At 50.4% G+C, this 20,000-nt stretch overlaps 1 protein-coding gene across 1 annotated transcript in view; it reads left to right on the top strand.

Annotated features, from left to right (window-relative positions):
- hecw1b (HECT, C2 and WW domain containing E3 ubiquitin protein ligase 1b) overlaps positions 1 to 20,000 on the top strand; it is a 69,823-nt gene that overhangs the window by 34,852 nt on the left and 14,971 nt on the right. The window contains exons 7-18 of the mRNA XM_035429321.1: positions 591 to 733; positions 1,434 to 1,534; positions 2,722 to 3,981; positions 6,211 to 6,309; positions 9,874 to 10,024; positions 12,690 to 12,799; positions 15,040 to 15,161; positions 17,499 to 17,684; positions 18,323 to 18,457; positions 19,176 to 19,281; positions 19,538 to 19,634; positions 19,995 to 20,000. The exon at positions 19,995 to 20,000 is cut by the window's right edge and continues 78 nt beyond it. Coding sequence (XP_035285212.1) covers positions 591 to 733; positions 1,434 to 1,534; positions 2,722 to 3,981; positions 6,211 to 6,309; positions 9,874 to 10,024; positions 12,690 to 12,799; positions 15,040 to 15,161; positions 17,499 to 17,684; positions 18,323 to 18,457; positions 19,176 to 19,281; positions 19,538 to 19,634; positions 19,995 to 20,000 — 2,516 coding nt within the window. The remainder of the gene's footprint in view (positions 1 to 590; positions 734 to 1,433; positions 1,535 to 2,721; positions 3,982 to 6,210; positions 6,310 to 9,873; positions 10,025 to 12,689; positions 12,800 to 15,039; positions 15,162 to 17,498; positions 17,685 to 18,322; positions 18,458 to 19,175; positions 19,282 to 19,537; positions 19,635 to 19,994) is intronic.

Below are 20,000 nucleotides of genomic sequence, written 5' to 3'. Positions count from 1 at the left end.
GCTACATATTTGGTACCACCATGTTGTACTAAATAGTCACAATGTTTATTAATATGTGTACGTGTGTAGCACTTCTGGTTAAATACGAATACAGTTACATCTCTTTTGTAGACGCGTGGGCTTTTCAGTAGGTGGTGTTTGTGCGAAAAGTAACAAGGCTGTCCAAAACACACCTGGAAAAAAATCTGCTGTCACCTTGCAGCAAACTGTCAACCGTAGCATGAGCAGCACCCTGGACAGCTCCCAGTGGCTGCACCCAGTCTTGACACTTTCAGCACCATGGAGAGCGACACACAACACCGCCAAACTCCCAGTCAAAGAAAGGAACATACCTATTCCATTTATACGTTATTAAACATTGCATTACATTTACATTTATTTGGCAGACGCTTTTATCCAAAACAATGCACAATAGGTGCATACTGAAGGTCATTGGTGCAACTACAATGCACAGGTTTTGATAAAGTGCAATGCTCATTATGTGTCAGTTATTCATAGCCATTGAAAGTAGATATTATTTGCTAATTTTGCATGAAGTTCAGTGTTGTCATCTGAAACCGTCCCATTGCTTGTTTCTCTAAAAAAAAAAGCGTTTCAGTTTCGTGTCCTTGCCCACGGACGTGCTGGAGATCGAGGTGAAGGACAAGTTTGCCAAAAGCCGTCCCATCATCAAGCGCTTCCTGGGCAAGCTGTCCATGCCCGTCCAGAGGCTGCTGGAGAAGCACGCCATTGGGTAGGCCGCCGCGTGACATCATCACCTTTTAGCCCCTCCCATGTGATCCCATTTTCTCACTTTCAGTTTTCTCGAAATTTCCTGGTGACATTTCACTGTGTGTGTCAGACTGTTTGAACTACTTTAACCCTTCCGATACCAGGGACATTTTTTTGTAGATTGCTAACCATCTACCAGAGACCATCTGCTTTCAGCAATATTCAGAACAGTAGTTCTTTCATCTCATTGTGCACACTGGTTAGCAGTGGGATTCATTGAAAGATTGAGAGTGAGAGTTTTCGGATTTCCAGCATCTACAGATGTAAAGCACTTCAAATATGTATCTGACCCAATGCTAGTGTGTATGTGTGTGTGTGTGTGTGTGTGTGTGTCACTGCTGGTGATAGTAGCAGTTCTAGAAGACTGACTTAGAATTTTGAAAAAAAACATTCCAAAAAACCTGCTCAGATGGTTAAAGGATGGTGTGCCTCTAACAACCGTATCTTTCCACCTCTCTCTCTCTCTTTCTTTCTCTTTCTGTCGCTCTCTCGCTCTCCCCCTCTCTCTCTCTCTGCCCCCCCCCCTCTCTCTCTCTCTCTCTCTCTCTGCCCCTCCTCCACCCCCTCCCTCTCTCTCTCTCTCTCTGCCTCCCCCCCTCTCTCTCTCTCTCTCTCTCTCTGCCTCCCCCTCCCCATCCCCCGCCCCCCCCCCCCCCCCGCAGGGACCGTGTGGTCAGCTACACCCTGGGCCGGAGGCTTCCCACGGAACACGTCAGCGGGCAGCTGCAGTTCCGATTCGAGATCACTTCCTCCATTCACCAAGGTGACTTCCTGTCGCTGGCTTCTGTTTATTTAAACTGTGCTTCACAGTGTCACACACTGCCGGTCTAATAACAGATACTCCTTAGAGACAAGAGGCTTCTCTAGGGCTACGTTTGTCATGTGGTCACAGTTTGTTTCAGTAAAATAAATGATACGCCTCATTGATTCCTAATTGCAGCAGGGCTTTTTATTGCTGTTTATTGCCACGTTATAGAATGAAGTTCTAAAACAAATCAAAGTTTATATCTCCTCAGTGGTTTTATTTGTGCCATTATATATGTATTACACAATAAAGGAGGGACACCGAAGTAGAGCTGAAGATAAGAAAACATTCCTTCACTCAGCCTCGAATGCTGGCTCAGGTTCTGAAGATGTTGAAAGTAAAGTAAACAATCTTTATGAATGCGTTCAGGCTGTAAGGTTGAGATGCTCGTATGCTCTGTACAGAGGGGGTTAGAGTGAATATTAATAATGAATGATACCGCGTATGGCCTGTGTCATAAGGGTGACTCACTGTGGTGCATCCCCAAGTTCTGGCTGTGATCTCCTTTCTTCTCCTTTCCCCTCCTCTCCTCTCCTCTCCTGTCTCCTCCCCTCCCCTCCCCTCCTCTCCTCCTCTCTCTTCTCCCCTCCTTTCCTCTTCTCCACTCCTCTCCCCTCCCCTCCTCTCCTCTCCTCTCCTCTCCTCTCCTCCCCTGCCCTCTCCTCTCTTCTCTTTTCCTCTCCCCTCCTCCTCTCCTCTCCTGTCTCTCCTCTCCCCTCCTCTCCCCTCCCCTCCTCTCCTCTCCTCTCCTCCCCTGCCCTCTCCTCTCTTCTCTTTTCCTCTCCCCTCCTCCTCTCCTCTCCTGTCTCTCCTCTCCCCTCCTCTCCTCTCCTCTCCTCTCCTCTCTTCTTCTCCTCTCCTTTCCTCTTCTCCACTCCTCTCCACTCCTCTCCCCTCCCCTCCTCTCCTCTCCTCTCCTCTCCTCCCCTGCCCTCTCCTCTCTTCTCTTTTCCTCTCCCCTCCTCCTCTCCTCTCCTCTCCTCTCTTTTCTTTTCCTCTCCCCTCCTCCTCTCCTCTCCTCTCCTCTTCTCTCCTTTCTTCTCTTCTCCTCTCCTCTCCTGTCTCCTCTCCTCTCCTCTTCTCTCCTTTCTTCTCTTCTCCTCTCCTCTCCTGTCTCCTCTCCTCTCCTCTCTTCTCTCCCCCAGATGACGAGGACCTGTCGGTCAGCACTGAGACTGACCGCCCCGCTGGCGCCTGTGCGCCAGGCCCCGAGGTGGGCGGGGCCACGGGCCCAGAGGTGGGCGGAGCCACGGGCCCCGCGAACGAGGCCCCGGCGGAGGACGCGGTGAGCGTGGGGCCCGAGGCCCCCGAGCTGCCCCTGGATGGGGCCCCTGGGACGAGCGCAGAGGGGGCCGCGGGGGCCGCTGCAGAGGCGGGGCAGCCAGAGGAGGGCGGGGCCGGGGAGGTGGAGGAGGGCGGAGCCGGGGAAGAGGGGCGGGTCTCCTCGAGTCCGGCGAGCGAGGGGGGAGAGAGCAATCTCAGGGGAGGGGGAGGGGCCGAGGGGGCCGTCCCAGAGGGGGAGGCGGCTGGGGGGTGTGACGTAGAGAGCGGGATGTTGGAGGAGGGAGCCCAGCAGCAGCGGGACGGGGAAGGGGGAGGGGCCGGCTGCTCCCCGTGCATGAGGACCAACCCCAAGCGCAAGAGCCGGCCGTACTCGCTCCCCGTGTCCGAGCTGGAGACCGTCATGGCCTCGGACGGCGGCGAGCCGGAGACGCCTCGAACCCACTACATCCGCCTGCACCGGCTGCTGCACAGCCTGCCGTCCGCCCGGCTCAGCCAGGACTCCGACCCGGACCCGGACCCCGAACCCGAGCCTGAGCCCGGGGCCGGGGCCGAGCCTGACCCCAACGCTGACCCCGACCCCGACCCCCAGGACCAGGACCAGGGGCTCAGACCCCCCGAGGCCGAGGGAGGGGGCGGGGAGCCGGGCGAGGAGGAGGAGGAGGAGGGCGACGCCCCCGAGGTGCCGGAGAGCCCCGCCCCCCTCCCCAGGAGGACCCTCCCCCGCAGCCTGTCCATCGAGCACCTCTCGGACCTGTCCCAGCTGCTGGAGAGCGAGGACGCCCCCGGCGACGGGAGGGGGGCCCTCGCCAAAAACCGCGGCGACAGCGACCCCTCCTACAGCAGCGCCGGCCTGCGGGGGCGGAGCCACTTCTGCGGCCACGCCCGCTTCTCCTCGCTGGACAGCGCCCGCCTGTCGGACAGCACCGTCTTCTCCTCGCAGGAGGAAGAGGAGGAGGAGGAGGAAGAGGAGAGCTGCGCCTTCGAGTCCGCGCCGGACGCGGCCCGGAGCCCAGGGGCCCGGGAGGCGGGAAACGGGACGGCCCAGGGCCAGGAGGGGAGCCCCCAAAACGGCCCTGATTGCAGGGGGTCTCCCGTGCCCGGACCTAGCAGTAGAGCCACAGGTAAGCAGAGAGCTGCCACTGCGTGTGTGTGTGTGTGTGTGTGTAAGTGTGAGTGTGTGAGTGTGTGAGTGTGTGTGTGTGTGTAAGTGTGTGAGTGTGTGTGTGTGTAAGTGTGTAAGTGTGTAAGTGTGTGAGTGTGTGAGTGTGTGTGTGTAAGTGTGTGAGTGTGTGAGTGTGTGTGTGTGTGTGTGTGTGTAAGTGTGTGAGTGATTGTGTGTGTGTGCTTAGCACCGCATTCCAACGAGCCTCATACACTACATTACCAGCACCACGGCTGGTGCCTCACACATTCATAAAACGTGTTGTTTCGATCCTGGATGCTGATTGGCTGAGACCGCATTCTACGGTGATTGTAAATCCGAGACAGCAACAGTTATTCAAACAGCTTGCTTGTAAACAGCACCACTCCGCACAGAAACTGTTACTTACAAACAAACTGTTATAAAGTAAATAATATTGTGCCGTCAATTAATTGCTTTTGTAAGTTATAACCGTTTTATAAAAGCAATACGGCACTGGAGGCCGTGCTGTATTTTGAGTACAGCCACGGGTACAGGGGGTTGCTGGCACTCCACTTCCCATCCTGCCTAACAACACCCCTGTAGTCATAACTGTATTCACCATACATCACGACCTCTCATGCCATATTATTTAAGGAAGCTCAAGACCCTTAAATACTGGCAATATAAAGCGACTCTGTTTCGCCGCACAGATTTATATTGCGGTGCACGCTCAGGTTTTCCCTCCACAGCTCATTATGGCCTAAATTAATGACAGCTTTTTAAGTGATTTCTCTGGCTGTTCTGCTCCTGACACGGCTAATCGTGGCTCGCGGTGTACGGGCTTTCAGCGCGGACGAAACGCTAGCCTCGCGCGCATAATAGCGTGGTAATTGAACTTTAATCATTCAATTATGTCGACGCATTGTACTCCGGAATGAACGTTCAGACAGGTCATCGGTGGAATTTCAGAAGGCTTCGCCGCGTCTTAACAGGCCCGACAACCAATTAGTGAGAGACGGAGAGCTGGACTCTCGCTATAGATTTTTGGGTAAGATGCCATCGTGTTCTAATTAAGCCCCTGAACCCCCCCCCCCATCGACCCTGTTTAACTAACCCAAATAAATAATACACGCCGCCCTAATTATTTCTCATGTTTGAGAGCAAGCAGGGAGACCTCTCAGTGTCAGCATTGCACTGCTCCAGTCCAGATGCGTCGCTGCCTTGTTAATTAAAATCGCCCTGTGGACTGAGCCACAGGTTAAACAGCCCAAACCATCGGAGCACCTCTGGCTTGCTAATCGACTCTGAGCCCATACATGAACCGACATGTGCTGATGGGGGTTTGTCTCCCCGTCATGGTGGTCTCTGTACTGATGGTACGGTGATCTCATCTCTGTCTGTAAAACCCTTCTGTTTCCCCTCCTCTGGGAATACAAATGAAAGAATTCAAAAGTAGGGCAGACTGTCTGGTATCCTTAAAAAAAAAAAAAGAAAAGAGAAGAGAAACCCCATTGAGCGGTCTCAGGTGGTCCAGCCGTCAGACAACGGTACGTTAGAGGAAATAAGGCTTTTTTTCAAAAAAATTATTCTTTCTGAAGTGACATTTATTAAAGCAGAGAACCGGAGGTATAAATTCGAAACGCGGTCTGTGTCGTCCTGTTTAAACACTGAGGAAACAGAAATAAAACCCTAGCTTCTGACCGCGTAAGGTCACAGTCATGCGTCACAAGGAACGACCCTCCTGCTAAGACCTCAGTGTACCCAGGAACTACACACAGGAACTCTTTAGCGTTGACCGCAGTGAGGCGGTGTTGTGCCCTGGGGAACAGCAGTGCATCATGGTCCTTGCACGCTGACAGAATGCAATTAACGGCACCGACTCCTGTGGCCGTAAATTTGCGGCGCGTTTCGCGCTAGGCGGTATAACGAGAGCAGATTTACTTTCGCCCCGAAACGGTCTACGGATTCCGGGAATAGAAACGTATTCATCGGAATCTCAGTCACGCGGCACACATTCTACCGGAGTAGTCCGTTTAACTGAATTTATCGGTACTGTAGCGGTAAACTGCTGTCTGTGTTTTTGGAGACGGTAAACAATGAGCGGACTTCGCGGCGAAAATCGGGAGAAGGAGAAAGGGAAAGTAAGACGCAAACGGATCCGTTAGTTTTTTATTTTATTTTATCTCTCTTGGCTCTGGGACTCATTCTGCTTTTGTCATCTCCGTAGGCTGCCCCTTGCCATCCAGTCACCATACCGTCAGCCAGCTTCCTGCTTTGCGACCTCACCCGCACCATTACCCAACCGTCGACGAACCGCTGCCACCAAGTAAGCTCAGGACACACACACCCCCCGCCCCCGCCGCAGACATCACCCCCGCCACGGCGGTCCCGTATGTTTGCTGTCCTATCTGCGTTTGATGGCATTCAGCTCCATTTTGTGTGTGTCAGTTTGAGTTTTTTTTTTTTTTTTTTTTTTTTTTTACTGATTCCATTGTTTCTCCCGGTTACGTCCACCTCTTTACTGCAAGCTTTACTTAAAACTGCAGGCCCTCGCTAAAATAAAGTATAACTTAAATGTATGGGAATCTCAAGTATGAAGACCATTGCTGTCAGCGGATTGAATTTTGTCCGTACAAGTGTAGAAGCTGTTTTAAAATGACAATGAGTTTCACAAGGAAATTACGTGATATTTGAAATCTATGAGAAATACATAGTATGTATTTTGATAATGTCATTATTTTTTGGGCTGTACCTTGTGTCTAAAGTATGTTACTGCGTTCATTATTCTGTTCCGTGTGTTTTATTTTTTATGGATTGTCTTATTTTGCCCCTCTGGAGAAATCGGCTCTTTCATACAGTTTCCTGACAAGCTGACAGGATGTGTCTACATCTTGACTACATCTTTGTAGTTGATGGTTCTTGTCAAGAATATGAAGTTTTCATCTTAAACTTGGTTTATTTTGGAGGAAAGTTTTAGAAGTAATTGTCCAGTATTTGGGAGCAAAATGGGAGTGTGTAATGAAAGGGTAAGATGTTTAATCAATAATGCTGTTGTAAGCAGTAGTATTGTAGTGTGAACATTGCACTCTTGCCCCTTCTAGCCATTAGGGACTGGCTACAGAGAGGTGGGGAAATGATCTTAGACATGTGCACTGGTTCAGAAACATGCTACCATGAGGTTGTTGGGTCAGGCCCTGTGTTTTCACCCAGTTTTTAATCCTTGAGCCAGGATATGTGTACTGGCTTCCCTTACGATACGCAGAGAAGCTAGCCGCTTAAGTCACCTTGAGAAATGAGCAGAAATAAACCGTCAAAGTAAATTTAAAATATTTTATTAAAGCAACACTGGCTTCTCTCTATAAAAACAACGGCTTTTTGAACTGGCCCAAAGTCACATCGGCGTACACTCCCACTGAGCTGGGTGGATTATGGTGAGACACGCGACTGGTCAAAGGGCTAAAAATAGACCAAGGCAATTCAACAGGGTGTTCCCTGCTGGAGATCTGTCAGCTACTACCCCCCCCGTCCCGTCCCGTCCCCCTACCTCCACCCCCAAACTCTGCTCAGCTCAGTGGAACTGCCATCAGAGTGAGTTGTATAATGGCTGTGGGAGCGCTGTGTGCTGTTCTTTGTATTTTGGTTACCGGGCGGAGTAGGTGAGGCTCTGTGGTTGGCTGGTGGTTGTCGAGCGTGCTAAATGCAGTTAACCTCTTAGAAGAGCAGATGGTTTTCTGTGGAATGCATTTTTCTTTCAGTTCTAAGTCAGTGTTCTAGAACTCTTTCAATTACCAGCAGTGATTGTGACATCAGCATTAGAACGTTCAGCTAAGAACATTCTAATCACACATTTGTGACCTCACACATCTTAAAGGGGTTTAAGGTCAGGGCCCCCGTTCGCTCGTGCGGCTAATCGTCAGTCGTCCGCGCGTGCCGTTGCCATGGTTAACTTGCTCATTTTTCTCGTAGAGCGAGCGCGCTCTTCCCTGGCTCTACTCCGAGCCTCGGCAGATGCCTGCGAGATATCCTGCGCGCTCATCTCGTCCCCAAACACATTACTCCTGCCGCGGAAGGGGTTTCCAGCGCACGACGGGGAGGGGGGAAAAATAAATCCTGAAGCGGCAGCGGATGCAGCGTCGGTGTGAAGTTTAGTGCGCGGCTGCCCACGCCGCTGAAGGAGACGCCATGTTTTTGACAGTAAGACAAGGGCGGGTACTGCCGATGCGTGCAAGTACCATGTATCTGTATGGTACTGATGACAGGGGAAAATGATCCCATTGACAATTTAAGGTATTAGAGCATGAATCTGTGATTAGAATGTTCTTAACTGAACATTCTAATGCTGATGTCACAATCACTGCTGGGGATTGAAAGCGATGGAGTTCTAGAACACTGGCATGGAATTTTGCGACAGCATTCCGCAAAGCCTGCTCTTCAAAGGGTCAAAGTCAGCAGTGTGTTCCACCCTGTTCCCCATGTCATCCTGGGACTGTGGGGGAGTGTGGGAGAGTGAGCTGAGTGAAGAGCAGGGGTATAAATCCGCCCGTTCCTCCTGGGAATCGCTGGCGTGACTCGATCCCGATGCAGAACCGCGTCAGGACAGCCGCGGCCGTCTTGCACACGGCGGTTGAGAGCCACGAGGCTTGTTTCCCGTACCCCCCCCCCCCCCCACAGCGCTGCCGTGTCTCCCGTGGTGACGCCGTTTCTCTGAGTGTGAAATGCGGGCCGTGCCCAGGCTGGTGCTGCTGGCACGGGCAGCGCCGCTAAGTGGCGTTTAAATCCCCCCCCCCCTACCCCCCCCCTCCCCAAACCCCCCTCCACCCCCGGGCCACACGCGCGGGCCATGGAAACGAGCCCAGCGGAGTGTGTGGGGGGGCCCACGTCTTCACCGCACCTGTCTCCCGGGTGACACAGGTGTGAGGCGTGGCTTAGATACGGACGCTGACTCATTCCTCTCTCTCTCTCTCTCTCTCTCTCTCTCTCTTCAGCTTTTGCTCCCTCTCTCTCCCTCTCTCTCTTTCCACGGGCACACACACACACACACACACACGCATTCCACCCTGAGCCATGCGGAGTACTTCATACTTTATAATGTTGCTCCCAGGGATCACGTGTGTCTCATACGTCATCATTAGTCTCTGCGTGTGATGTTAGCGTGATTTAGGCGTGTTACACACTGTAGTGTGTACATTTTGAATCAGCTGTAAAATCTGCAATTTACCCAGACTCCATTGCTCCTGATTGCGTGATCTTTGCAGACATTTTAGTCGCTACCTGCGATGCGCTCTTCATGCACGCTGCCATGATCAGCTGTTGGAATGAGGTGTGGCTTTGTTAGGGTTGGACTAAAAACCCGGCAGGACGATAGATCTCCAGGAACAGGGTTGGGCAGCCCTGCTCTAGCTGTTGAATACAGAATTCCCAGGGTGAGGGGGTCTTACAGAATTCCCAGGGTGAGCGAGTCTTACAGAATTCCCAGGATGAGCGAGTCTTACAGAATTCCCAGGATGAGCGAGTCTTACAGAATTCCCAGGATGAGCGAGTCTTACAGAATTCCCAGGGTGAGCGAGTCTTACAGAATTCCCAGGGTGAGGGAGTCTTACAGAATTCCCAGGATGAGCGAGTCTTACAGAATTCCCAGGGTGAGGGAGTCTTACAGAATTCCCAGGATGAGCGAGTCTTACAGAATTCCCAGGGTGAGGGAGTCTTACAGAATTCCCAGGGTGAGGGAGTCTTACAGGATTCCCAGGGTGAGTGATTCTTACAGAATTCCCAGGGTGAGCGATTCTTACAGAATTCCCAGGGTGAGGGAGTCGTACAGAATTCCCAGGGTGAGAGAGTGTCTCTAAGGATCTTCCTCGTCTTTGTTCCCTCCCGTTTCCGCGCTCGCCAGACTGGGAGGCTCGGATCGACAGCCACGGCCGGGTGTTCTACGTGGACCACGTGAACCGCACCACCACCTGGCAGCGGCCCACCTCCGCCGCCACGCCCGACGGGATGCGCCGGTCCGGCTCCATGCAGCAGATGGAGCAGCTCAACAGGAGGTGGGGGGCGGGGCTTATGGGGGATGGGGGCGGGGCTTATGAGGAGGGGGCGGGGCCAGATGGGGAGGGCGGGATCACTCCGTGACTCTACAGTCTGGACTAAGGAAAAGCAGTGCAGGCCCAGCAAACACAAAATGTTCTTGTAATTGTTACTGGAACGCTTTTGTCAATGTTATAACATTCCCACTAAATTGCAGCAATGTTGTGACTATGTTTTATGTTAGCTGGGGAATTATTTTGAGGTTGTCGAATGCCTTTTCAGGGTGCATGTTGAATCTTTTCATTATGGGCTCGTTTAATCAGGTCCGACTCAACTATTTAAGGGCATAATATGCAGGATTTTTACCTTGTTAAAATATAACCATGCCGTGGCATATCTGATTCACTTGCAGCCTCTGTCTTTACGCATTTTTGCATAATTTGCGCACCTTTACCTGTATTTGTTATTCTAAAATGTGTTTGGGACGTTTCTGGGTGTGCCGTTGTTTTCTGTGTGGAGAGCGGTGGGTGTGGCTCTAGAGCTTGCTAGTGAAGAAGTCCAGATACAGCAAAGCAAAAAGGCAAGCCGACAGGGCTCGTTCAAGAACTGGAGTTGGAATTGCTTTTCCTCGGTGGCATCAGCTGAAGTTCGCCAACGGGATTAAAAGCGATGCGGAGTCGGCTTGTTTTCTGTTGGATCTGTAATCAATTTTACCGGCAGTATGAAGCTGGCAACAGAAAGGACTCTAAAATCTTCTCATTTAATGTTCCGACTATAAAACCAGCATTACGTTCAACATAATGGAATTGCTTTGGGTATAATCAAATCTGCCTTCTTACTGTTGCTCACAGTCGCTCATTTCATGGTGCTAACGTAGCCTCTAGCTATCCGGCTAGCCATGTTAGGTGGTGTAACTTACTCGGTGTGGGTTGGGTGTGGTTGCAGACGGAGGAGGAGACTTCTTTGATTTTAAACACAGGCTAAGAAATCCTGCATAGTATGCCTTTAACTAAATACTCATATACTCGTCTGGATTTTCCATTTCCTGTCAGTGACAGGCTGTAAAATGTGTGAAATCAGGTGATCTGTTGCTAATGAAAGAAGCAACATATAGCTCTCATATCTCACTTTCATCATTTGGTTCCCTGCCAAATTAGTTCATGTAGATCAATGCTTGGTTTAATTAAGATCACTCCAATTAATTAATTGTTTTAGTGCTTTGAATGATCAATACAACAGATAATTAAGCAAAACATATTGACTGGAAAAGCCACCCTACTTCTAAGAGGCAGACATTAATATAAATAAGCTGACAGTACTTATAACTGAACATTTCCATGACAGTTCTTTCACAGATTACTTCCAAGTAACAGTGAGAGGTGGCAAATTCATATGAATATTCAATTAAAAGTTCAATCATCAAGAATGATTAATTACCACAGATTGAGCTGAAAACAGCATGGGCAACGCAGTGTGAAATCATCACTGGGAGTCAGCAGCGCTGTACTGCTGGAGAATGTGATTCTGTGACGAGCCCACAGCCCTGCAAATCTGAACTATGCTTCCACCTAGTGGACGGGAAAGGGAATGCACTCACGGGCACCTGCATGGTGTCCTTGCTTTATCTCAGAGCATTTCTGTGTGTGTCAGGTGAGGCGCAAAAACACAGCCGTGGAAATAAACAGAACCCACGAGGAGTTAACCGCACCTCCTAATTAATATAACCGCTTTCTGCTTGATACAGAGGGGGGAATTTCTATCACATTCAAAGTCCCCCAAATCTTCTCCAGTCATGTAGACATTTATTCGAGAGCAGAAGCTTTTTTTCTCTCCCAGACTCCTTCTCTCTCCTCACACGGGTGGGAGTGGGATTCTGCTGACCCCCTTTTCAGCTCCGTCCGCTGACACCTCAACAAGGAGCGCAGTGTAAAAAGCAGCCACCCCAAAAATAAATCCAGTTTAAACTCCCCCCCCCCCCTCAGCTGCCCTCTGCGTATTTCCCGAGCTGAAAGTTCCGCTTTCATCGCGGCAGGTTTCGCGTCGCTGGGCGTCGGGTGCGACGCTGTTTGCGTGCGGCGGCCATGTTTGCTGCGCGTCTGACAGAGGCACACGCGTGCGCCGCGTCTGTTTCCGTCCGTCTCCCGCCTCCCGCCTCTGTTCTGCTTCCCGGTAGGCGGGTTGCCACGGCCGCGATTTAATCAGAGTAACAGCCTCTGCAGTCACCCCCCCGAACCCCCCCAGCCTCCCCCCTCCCTCGTCTTCACACCCACAGAAGGAGCTGGAGGTAGCGGGAATCAGACAGGGATGTGAAGCGGGATGAGCTGAGGTGATGTCATACAGTCGCTAAAAAAAGGGCCCTGCAAGCTGCTGAACTTCCGTCAGACGCTTTTCACCTCAGTTCGGGGTCAGCTAGTACTTTCAGTTTTTGTCAGTATTAGTGTATTATTAATTTAGTATTATTACTTCAAATTAAATAAGTGATGGTTCAAGTGTATGAAAGTCATTCATGAACAGGATTACATTAATAATCATGAGCAGTCATCACATGATGCGGTGGCTGGTTGGGCGTCGGTGATTCTGTGGGGTGTTTGGTCGTACTGCGGTCTGTGTGGCCCACCGCACACAGTGTGAAAGGGCTGAAGGCTGAGTGATGATTCTGACACCTCCCCCCACGGCCCCCCCCAGGTACCAGAACATCCAGCGGACCATGGCAACGGAGAGGAGTGACGCGGAGAGCGGGGGACAGAGGAGCGAGAGAGCAGACAGTGAGACAGACTCTCCTCCACAGGCCAACGGTACAGTACACACACACACGCACAAATATATACACTCTCATACACACACACATACACACAAATATATACACACACACACACACACACATACATACACACACACGCACACACATACATACACACACACGCACGCACGCATACCCAGACACAAACATACACAAACACGCATGCACGCACACACACAAATACACACACACACACACATACACACACACACATATATACACACACACACACATACACACACACACACACACACACATATACATACACACATACACACACAAATATATACACACACACACATATACATACACACATACACACAAATATGTACACACATACACACACGCAAATATATACACACACACACACAAACATGAACACATGCACACACAGACACACACCCATAAACACGCACGCACAAACACAAACACGCACGCAGGCACACACACACTCATACACACACACACACACATATTCACGTGCACAGATGCATGTGCATACATACAGACACACATTTTCAAATATACACTCTCATGTACATAAACATACGCACACACCCACAGACATAGACATGCATACAAAACAAACATTCCTTCACACACATACTGTGCACACATTGCCTCAGGCACACACAGCCCATACAGTACACACACACACAGGCACACACTCTCTCGCGCACATACGCACACACACACACACACACACACACACACACACACATACACACACACACAGGCACACACTCTCTCGCGCACATACGCACACACACACACACACACACACACACACACACACACATACACACACACACAGGCACACACTCTCTCGCGCACATACGCACACACACACACACACACACACACACACACATACACACACACACAGGCACACACTCTCTCGCGCACATACGCACACACACACACACACACACACACACACACATACACACACACACTCTCTTGCGCACATACATTATTCACAAACTCACGCGTGACCTGAGAATCAAACGGCAAATCTTCGGTTCTATTTTTGGTTTTTCCGTCAGAGCGGAAACCGGTGAATTATTTAAATAATCATGGCGTCGATGTAGCCGAAGCGCGGCGGTCTCTGATGTCAACAGGATGTCATCGGAACGTGGCAGCCTTTGATCACGTACGCCACCTAAGCGTGTGACGGCGTTTGATAACGGATTCCGACTAGATGCGGGTGGGGCTAACAGAATGGCGCGTACGCAAAGGCAAGGGACTGGCACAACGGTGTGTTTCAGCCGTTAGCGAGCGAACGGCGTCCCAGCATGCATTGGGTGCCGTGTATAAAAAACGCCGGCCGGAGGGGGCGTGTTTTTAGCGGGAACCTCAGTGACACGTTTCCTGGGCGACGGTGTCCGCGGTGATGTCAGCGCGGAACTCTGAGGAATGAATTCGTCGGCAGGTTGACGGCAGTTGGCAGGAGCGCAAACTCCAGGATCGGGGCGTCCAGCTAAATTAATCACATTAAGCACAAAGCACAAAAAAAACTGGCAGGCAGCAGCCGATCGGATCAGTCTATTTCACGAAGGACGACGGTGGCCCCAGCGTAGTCAGTTTAGATTGCCGTGGATAGGGGAAAGGTTTCATTACATTATATTACATTACATTTATTAGGCAGACGCTTTTATCCAAAGCTGCGTACAATAAGTGCATGACGAAGGTCATTGGATCAACTACAACGCACAGGTCTGATAAGGTACAATACTCATTATGTAACAGTTATTCATGGCAATGCACACATTAAGTCCAGTTCACACAGTGAACATTGCACTCTGACCTAACATATGCTCAGTCAAACTGGGTGGCATGACGACAAGCTACAACATCAAGATAATGATACAAAGTACAATGTAAGTGCTGGATGGAGGTACATGTAACATGAAAGTGGCACAGAAGGTAGATAGGTAGCTTGACACAGTGGCACAGAGGTTAATGTTGATATCACAGACAGGGTGGGGGGTGGGGGGGATTTGCAATCACAAACCGGAGAGGGGAAAGGGGGGGGGGGGGGGGGATTTAATTTGAACACCAGATGGGGGGGACATGCCCCCCCCCCCCCATCACCCTCTTAACTCCCCGCTCAGCAGTATCAGTATCCATGACTACACCGCTATTTGAGTTTCGTTGATCATTGCCTGTCCGACCGTCTCTCGCGCTCCACGGTCACGGTTGTGTCCCTTTGTCCCCTTTTTCGGTTGTGTTCAGAGGTAAGGAGGGACCCTCCCGCGCCCCCGGCCAGCGGTCAGAAGGTCACCCAGCAGCTGCAGTGTCCCGCGGTCAAGTTCATCACCCACCCGGAGTTCTTCACCATCCTGCACGCCAACTACGTGAGTACTGACCCAGGACCTGTCAGTCTGAGTACTGACCCAGGACCTGTCAATCATGACCCAGGACCTGTCAATCTGAGTACTGACCCAGGACCTGTCATTCTGAGTACTGACCCAGGACCTGTCTATCATGACCCGTGACCTGTCAATAATGCTCATGACCTGTCAATCATGACCCAGGACTTGCAATCTGAGTACCGACCCAGGACCTGTCAATCATGACCTATGGCCTGTCAATCATGACCTGTGACTTGTCAATCATAACCTATGACCTGTCAATCATAACCTATGACCTGTCAATCATAACCTATGACCTGTCAATCATGACCCAGAACCTGTGACCTGTCAACTAATGACAGTCGAATCAACTGACTGGGAGTCTTGTCTTCACTAGGGGTGACCATTTATTGGATTTCCAAAGAGGACAGGTGCAGGCAGGCGTTATGAACTTGTTTTTATATATATATATACATATATATATATATATATATATATATATATATATATATATATATATACAGTCTATGGAACAAGCGAAACCTAACCAGACATTTTTAGGAAATTAGCAAGCCTGTTTTGATGGATGTTGTCAGGCCCAAAAAGAAGAAGTGTCTGGGTTTAAAGAGGGCGTCTAGTCAGCCTCGTCTTTGCAGTTCACACAACTGCTGGTTTTGAACCCAGCTGTGATTGGTGGTGGTAAGAAATGTTTGGTTGTGCAGCTCGGTTGTGTCACATCTGTTCTGTGGCCCTGATGATTCTACCCCACCTGCTCATATTAACTGTGTGTTTCAGCACAGGGCCAGTTTGTACTGGTAGAGTAGAGTGTTATGGTTCTGGAACTGGGCTTGTAGCCTAAGGGTTGCAGGTTCAATTCTTAGTCAGCACACTGCATTTTGTACCCTTGTAAGCGATGTGCTTCACCTGATTCGCTTCAGTAAAATATCCAGCTGTATAAATGGATATTTAAAAAAAATATGCAGAAGTCTGTCTGGATAAGAGCGTCCGCTGAACGCCTGTGATGCGATGCGTTCGTAAACGGTTCCCGCCGGTCGGTGCGAGCTGTCCGCCCTGCGGTTTCAGGAGCGGTCTTCTCGCCGAGACGACCGCGGTCGCAGGTGATCTGCGCGTCCCCGATCGGACGCCGGCAGAGTGTTTACGAGCGGAGCTTCGTTTCCGTCTGACTGGCAGGTCATTGAGACCGCCGGCAGGAATGTGTTGTGACACGCGCGTCTGTCTGAGCGAATCACGCGCTGCTTCCCCTGGTCCAGAGCCGTCTTTAATCTCCTGTAATAGTGTTTCATCCCCACGAGTGCTTTGCTTCTTTCTTTATTTTAAAACGTGCAGTCACACTTGTAAAGGCATCGCGGTTATTATAGAATCTGAAACAAATTGTAAATATAAGGGGTGTCAGGTTCAGCATTTCAGATGTTGTGAACTGTGTTGGTTATCCATTATTTGCTGTACAGATGCACTTCCAGATGACTCTTGGCATTTGTTTGTCTTTCCGGCCACAGATTAAGTCTGACATGTAGCGGTTGCATTTGCTGAAAGGGACTTGTACCTGAACATCACACCTGTGTGTTCAGCTGTGCTGTGTTCACCTGTGTGTTCAGCTGTGTGTTCACCTGTGCTGTGTTCACCTGTGTGCTCACCTGTGTGTTCCCCTGTGCTGTACTCACCTGTGCGGTGCTCACCTGTGATTTACTCACCTGTGCTGTGTTCCACTGTGCTGTGGTCACCTGTGCGGTGCTCACCTGTGTGTTCACCTGTGCTGTGTTCACCTGTGCGGTGCTCTTGCCGGTCTGCTCCTGACAGGGGGCGTACAGGATGTTCCCCTGTGCTGTGTTCACCTGTGCTGTACTCACCTGTGCTGTGCTCACCTGTGCTGTACTCACCTGTGCTGTGTTCCCCTGTGCTGTACTCACCTGTGCTGTGTTCCCCTGTGCCGTGTTCACCTGTGTGGTGCTCTTGCTCCTCTCCTCCTGACAGGGGGCGTACAGGATGTTCCCTGTGCTGTACTCACCTGTGCTGTGCTCACCTGTGCTGTGCTCTTGCTCCTCTCCTCCTCACAGGGGGCGTACAGGATGTTCCCTGTGCTGTACTCACCTGTGCTGTACTCACCTGTGCTGTGCTCACCTGTGCGGCGCTCTTGCCCCTCGTCTCCTCACAGGGGGCGTACAGGATGTTCCCTGTGCTGTACTCACCTGTGCTATGTTCCCCTGTGCTGTGCTCACCTGTGCGGTGCTCTTGCCCCTCTCGTCCTGACAGGGGGCGTACCGGATGTTCCCCTGTGCTGTGCTCACCTGTGCTGTGCTCTTGCCCCTCTCCTCCTCACAGGGGGCGTACCGGATGTTCACTAACAGCACGTGTCTGAAGCACATGGTCCTGAAGATCCGGCGGGACGCGCGCAGCTTCGAGCGCTACCAGCACAACCGCGACCTGGTGGCCTTCCTCAACAAGTTCGCCGACACCCAGCTGGAGCTGCCGCGCGGCTGGGAGATCAAAACCGACCCGCAGGGGAAGGTGGGGGAGCCAGCAGCCCTCCGACATGCTGACACTAACACTGAGATTAACACTCGTACTGACATTTACACTCACACTAACACTGACACTGAAATGAACACTGAGATTAACACTGACATTAACACTCACACTAACACTGACATTAACACTCACACTGACATTAACACTCGCACTAACACTGACACTGAAATGAACACTGAGATTAACACTGACACTGACATTAACACTCGCACTGAGATTAACAGTCACACTAACGCTGAAACTGACACTAACGCTGAGATTAACACTGAGATTAGCACTCACACTGACATTAACACTCACACTAACACTGAGATTAACACACACAGTAACACTGAAACTGACACTAACACTGAGATTAACAGTCACACTAACGCTGAAACTGACACTAACGCTGAGATTAACACTGAGATTAGCACTCACACTGAAATGAAACCTCACATTTTTCATGGAATGTTTTTTAAAAATTGTAAGTCAGTGTTCTAGAACTCTGTTGCTGTCAATCACCAGCAGTGATTGTGACATCAGCGTTAGAATGTCCAGTTAAGAACATTCTAATCGCACGTTTGTGACCTCACAACCTTAAAGGCCACGTTTGTTTTTGTTTTTTTCTGTACCAGTCCTTCTTTGTGGACCACAACTGCCGGGCGACCACCTTCATCGACCCCAGGATCCCCCTGCAGAACGGCCGCCTGCCCAACCACCTGACCCACAGGCAGCACCTGCAGCGGCTGCGCAGCTACAGCGCAGGAGAGGTGAGCGGCTGCACAGTGAGTGACCCTCCTCTGTCAGCTAGCCCGGCTGCTAACGGCCCTCGCTAACGCAGTTCAGAGGGTGGACGTGGACTCATTGTAGAGGTTTCATAAAGGCACTGTGTGCTCCTAAGGCAGTCCTTTTGCAGTTGTATGAGTCACCACTTCTGCTGTCTGAGAATATGTATTCAGAGCTGGAGGGAATGTGTGGGGGCAGGTTTTTGTTGTAGCCCAGCACAGACACACCTGATTTTATTTATCAAGGTCTTTATTTCAGTCCATGATTAGTTAACTAGTAGAATCAGGTTTCTGAGTGCTGGGTAAAAATGAGAAACCTGCACCACACTGGACACCCCTGCTTTAGAGTTTGCTTAGGCATGTGTAGGTTGTGTGCAGATTTGTTTGGTCTATTTACTGTAGGCACGTGTAGATATTTTGTAGACATGCTCACTCTATGTTTAAATGTGTGTGGATTTTGTTTAGGTCTGTGTGGATTATTTGCAGACGTGCAATATGTTTCAGTGTGTGGAGTGTATGTTTGTAAGAATATGGGATTTTAAGTCTTAGCACTGCTAAATGATCGTGTGAAGGAGGATTTGTAGCCCTATGCTGTCTGTGCTAATAGTTAGTTGAGGCTGTCTGTGTTTTATCTGGTTTTGTAAACGTTCTGATTGACAGCTGTTGCATCACCGGACTCTGACCACTCCCATTTGATTGACAGGCGTCGGAGGTGTCCCGGAGTCGAGGGGCGTCTCTGCTGGCCCGTCCCGGGAACAGCCTGGTGGCGGCGGTGCGGAACCAGCACCACCCGGAACCCGTGCCCCTCAGTGAGTTCTTCAGCGGGAACCGGAGCGTTGCGCGGGTGGGGGGGGGGGGGGTGCTGTTGGGCAGGTTCAATTTCATTTCTGTCATACGATTCTCAAAAAAGCATGTTTTTGTGTTAACACATGGAGTATATTTTAAAATGTATCTCATATATTTTGAATGTTACAGTTGACCTTCTTTTTCATATGGGTAACAGCCTTGTTCATATGCATTAAATCACAGACTGTCTGTTATGTTTGGCTTTTTCCTCATCTGCAGCTTATAACGATAAGATCGTGGCGTTCCTACGGCAACCAAACGTCTTCGAGATGCTCCAGGAGCGTCAGCCGAGCCTGTCCAGGAACCACGCCCTCAGGTAGACGCGAAAAACCGTCCCCTTTTCGAAAAACGCAGGTGCGAACGCGATGTGGCAGATGGACAGGGAACGTGTGGCACCTTACCCTCCTGAGACACTGCAGAAATAAAAAAGTATTTTATATTTTTTAACATAATACAAGCGTCTTGAAAAACTAATTATTTAAAAATATATATTATTTTGTTTTAATTCAGATCCCGTTGTAGTCTAGATTTCAGCATAGTAGAATATGTGGTTCTTGAGATTAAGACCAGAGCTGCATGTCCACTACAGGGGACAGAAGTGAATTTGTTGGTTGTCTTGGGAGGTTGTGAGGGCAGTGGCTTGATTGACATGTCCCTGTGTGTGTGGTCCTCGCAGGGAGAA

This window comes from Anguilla anguilla, chromosome 8 (assembly GCF_013347855.1).
Source record: "Anguilla anguilla isolate fAngAng1 chromosome 8, fAngAng1.pri, whole genome shotgun sequence".
NCBI classification, from domain to species: Eukaryota; Metazoa; Chordata; class Actinopteri; order Anguilliformes; family Anguillidae; genus Anguilla; species Anguilla anguilla.
This window is presented reverse-complemented; position numbering and strand designations above follow the sequence as displayed.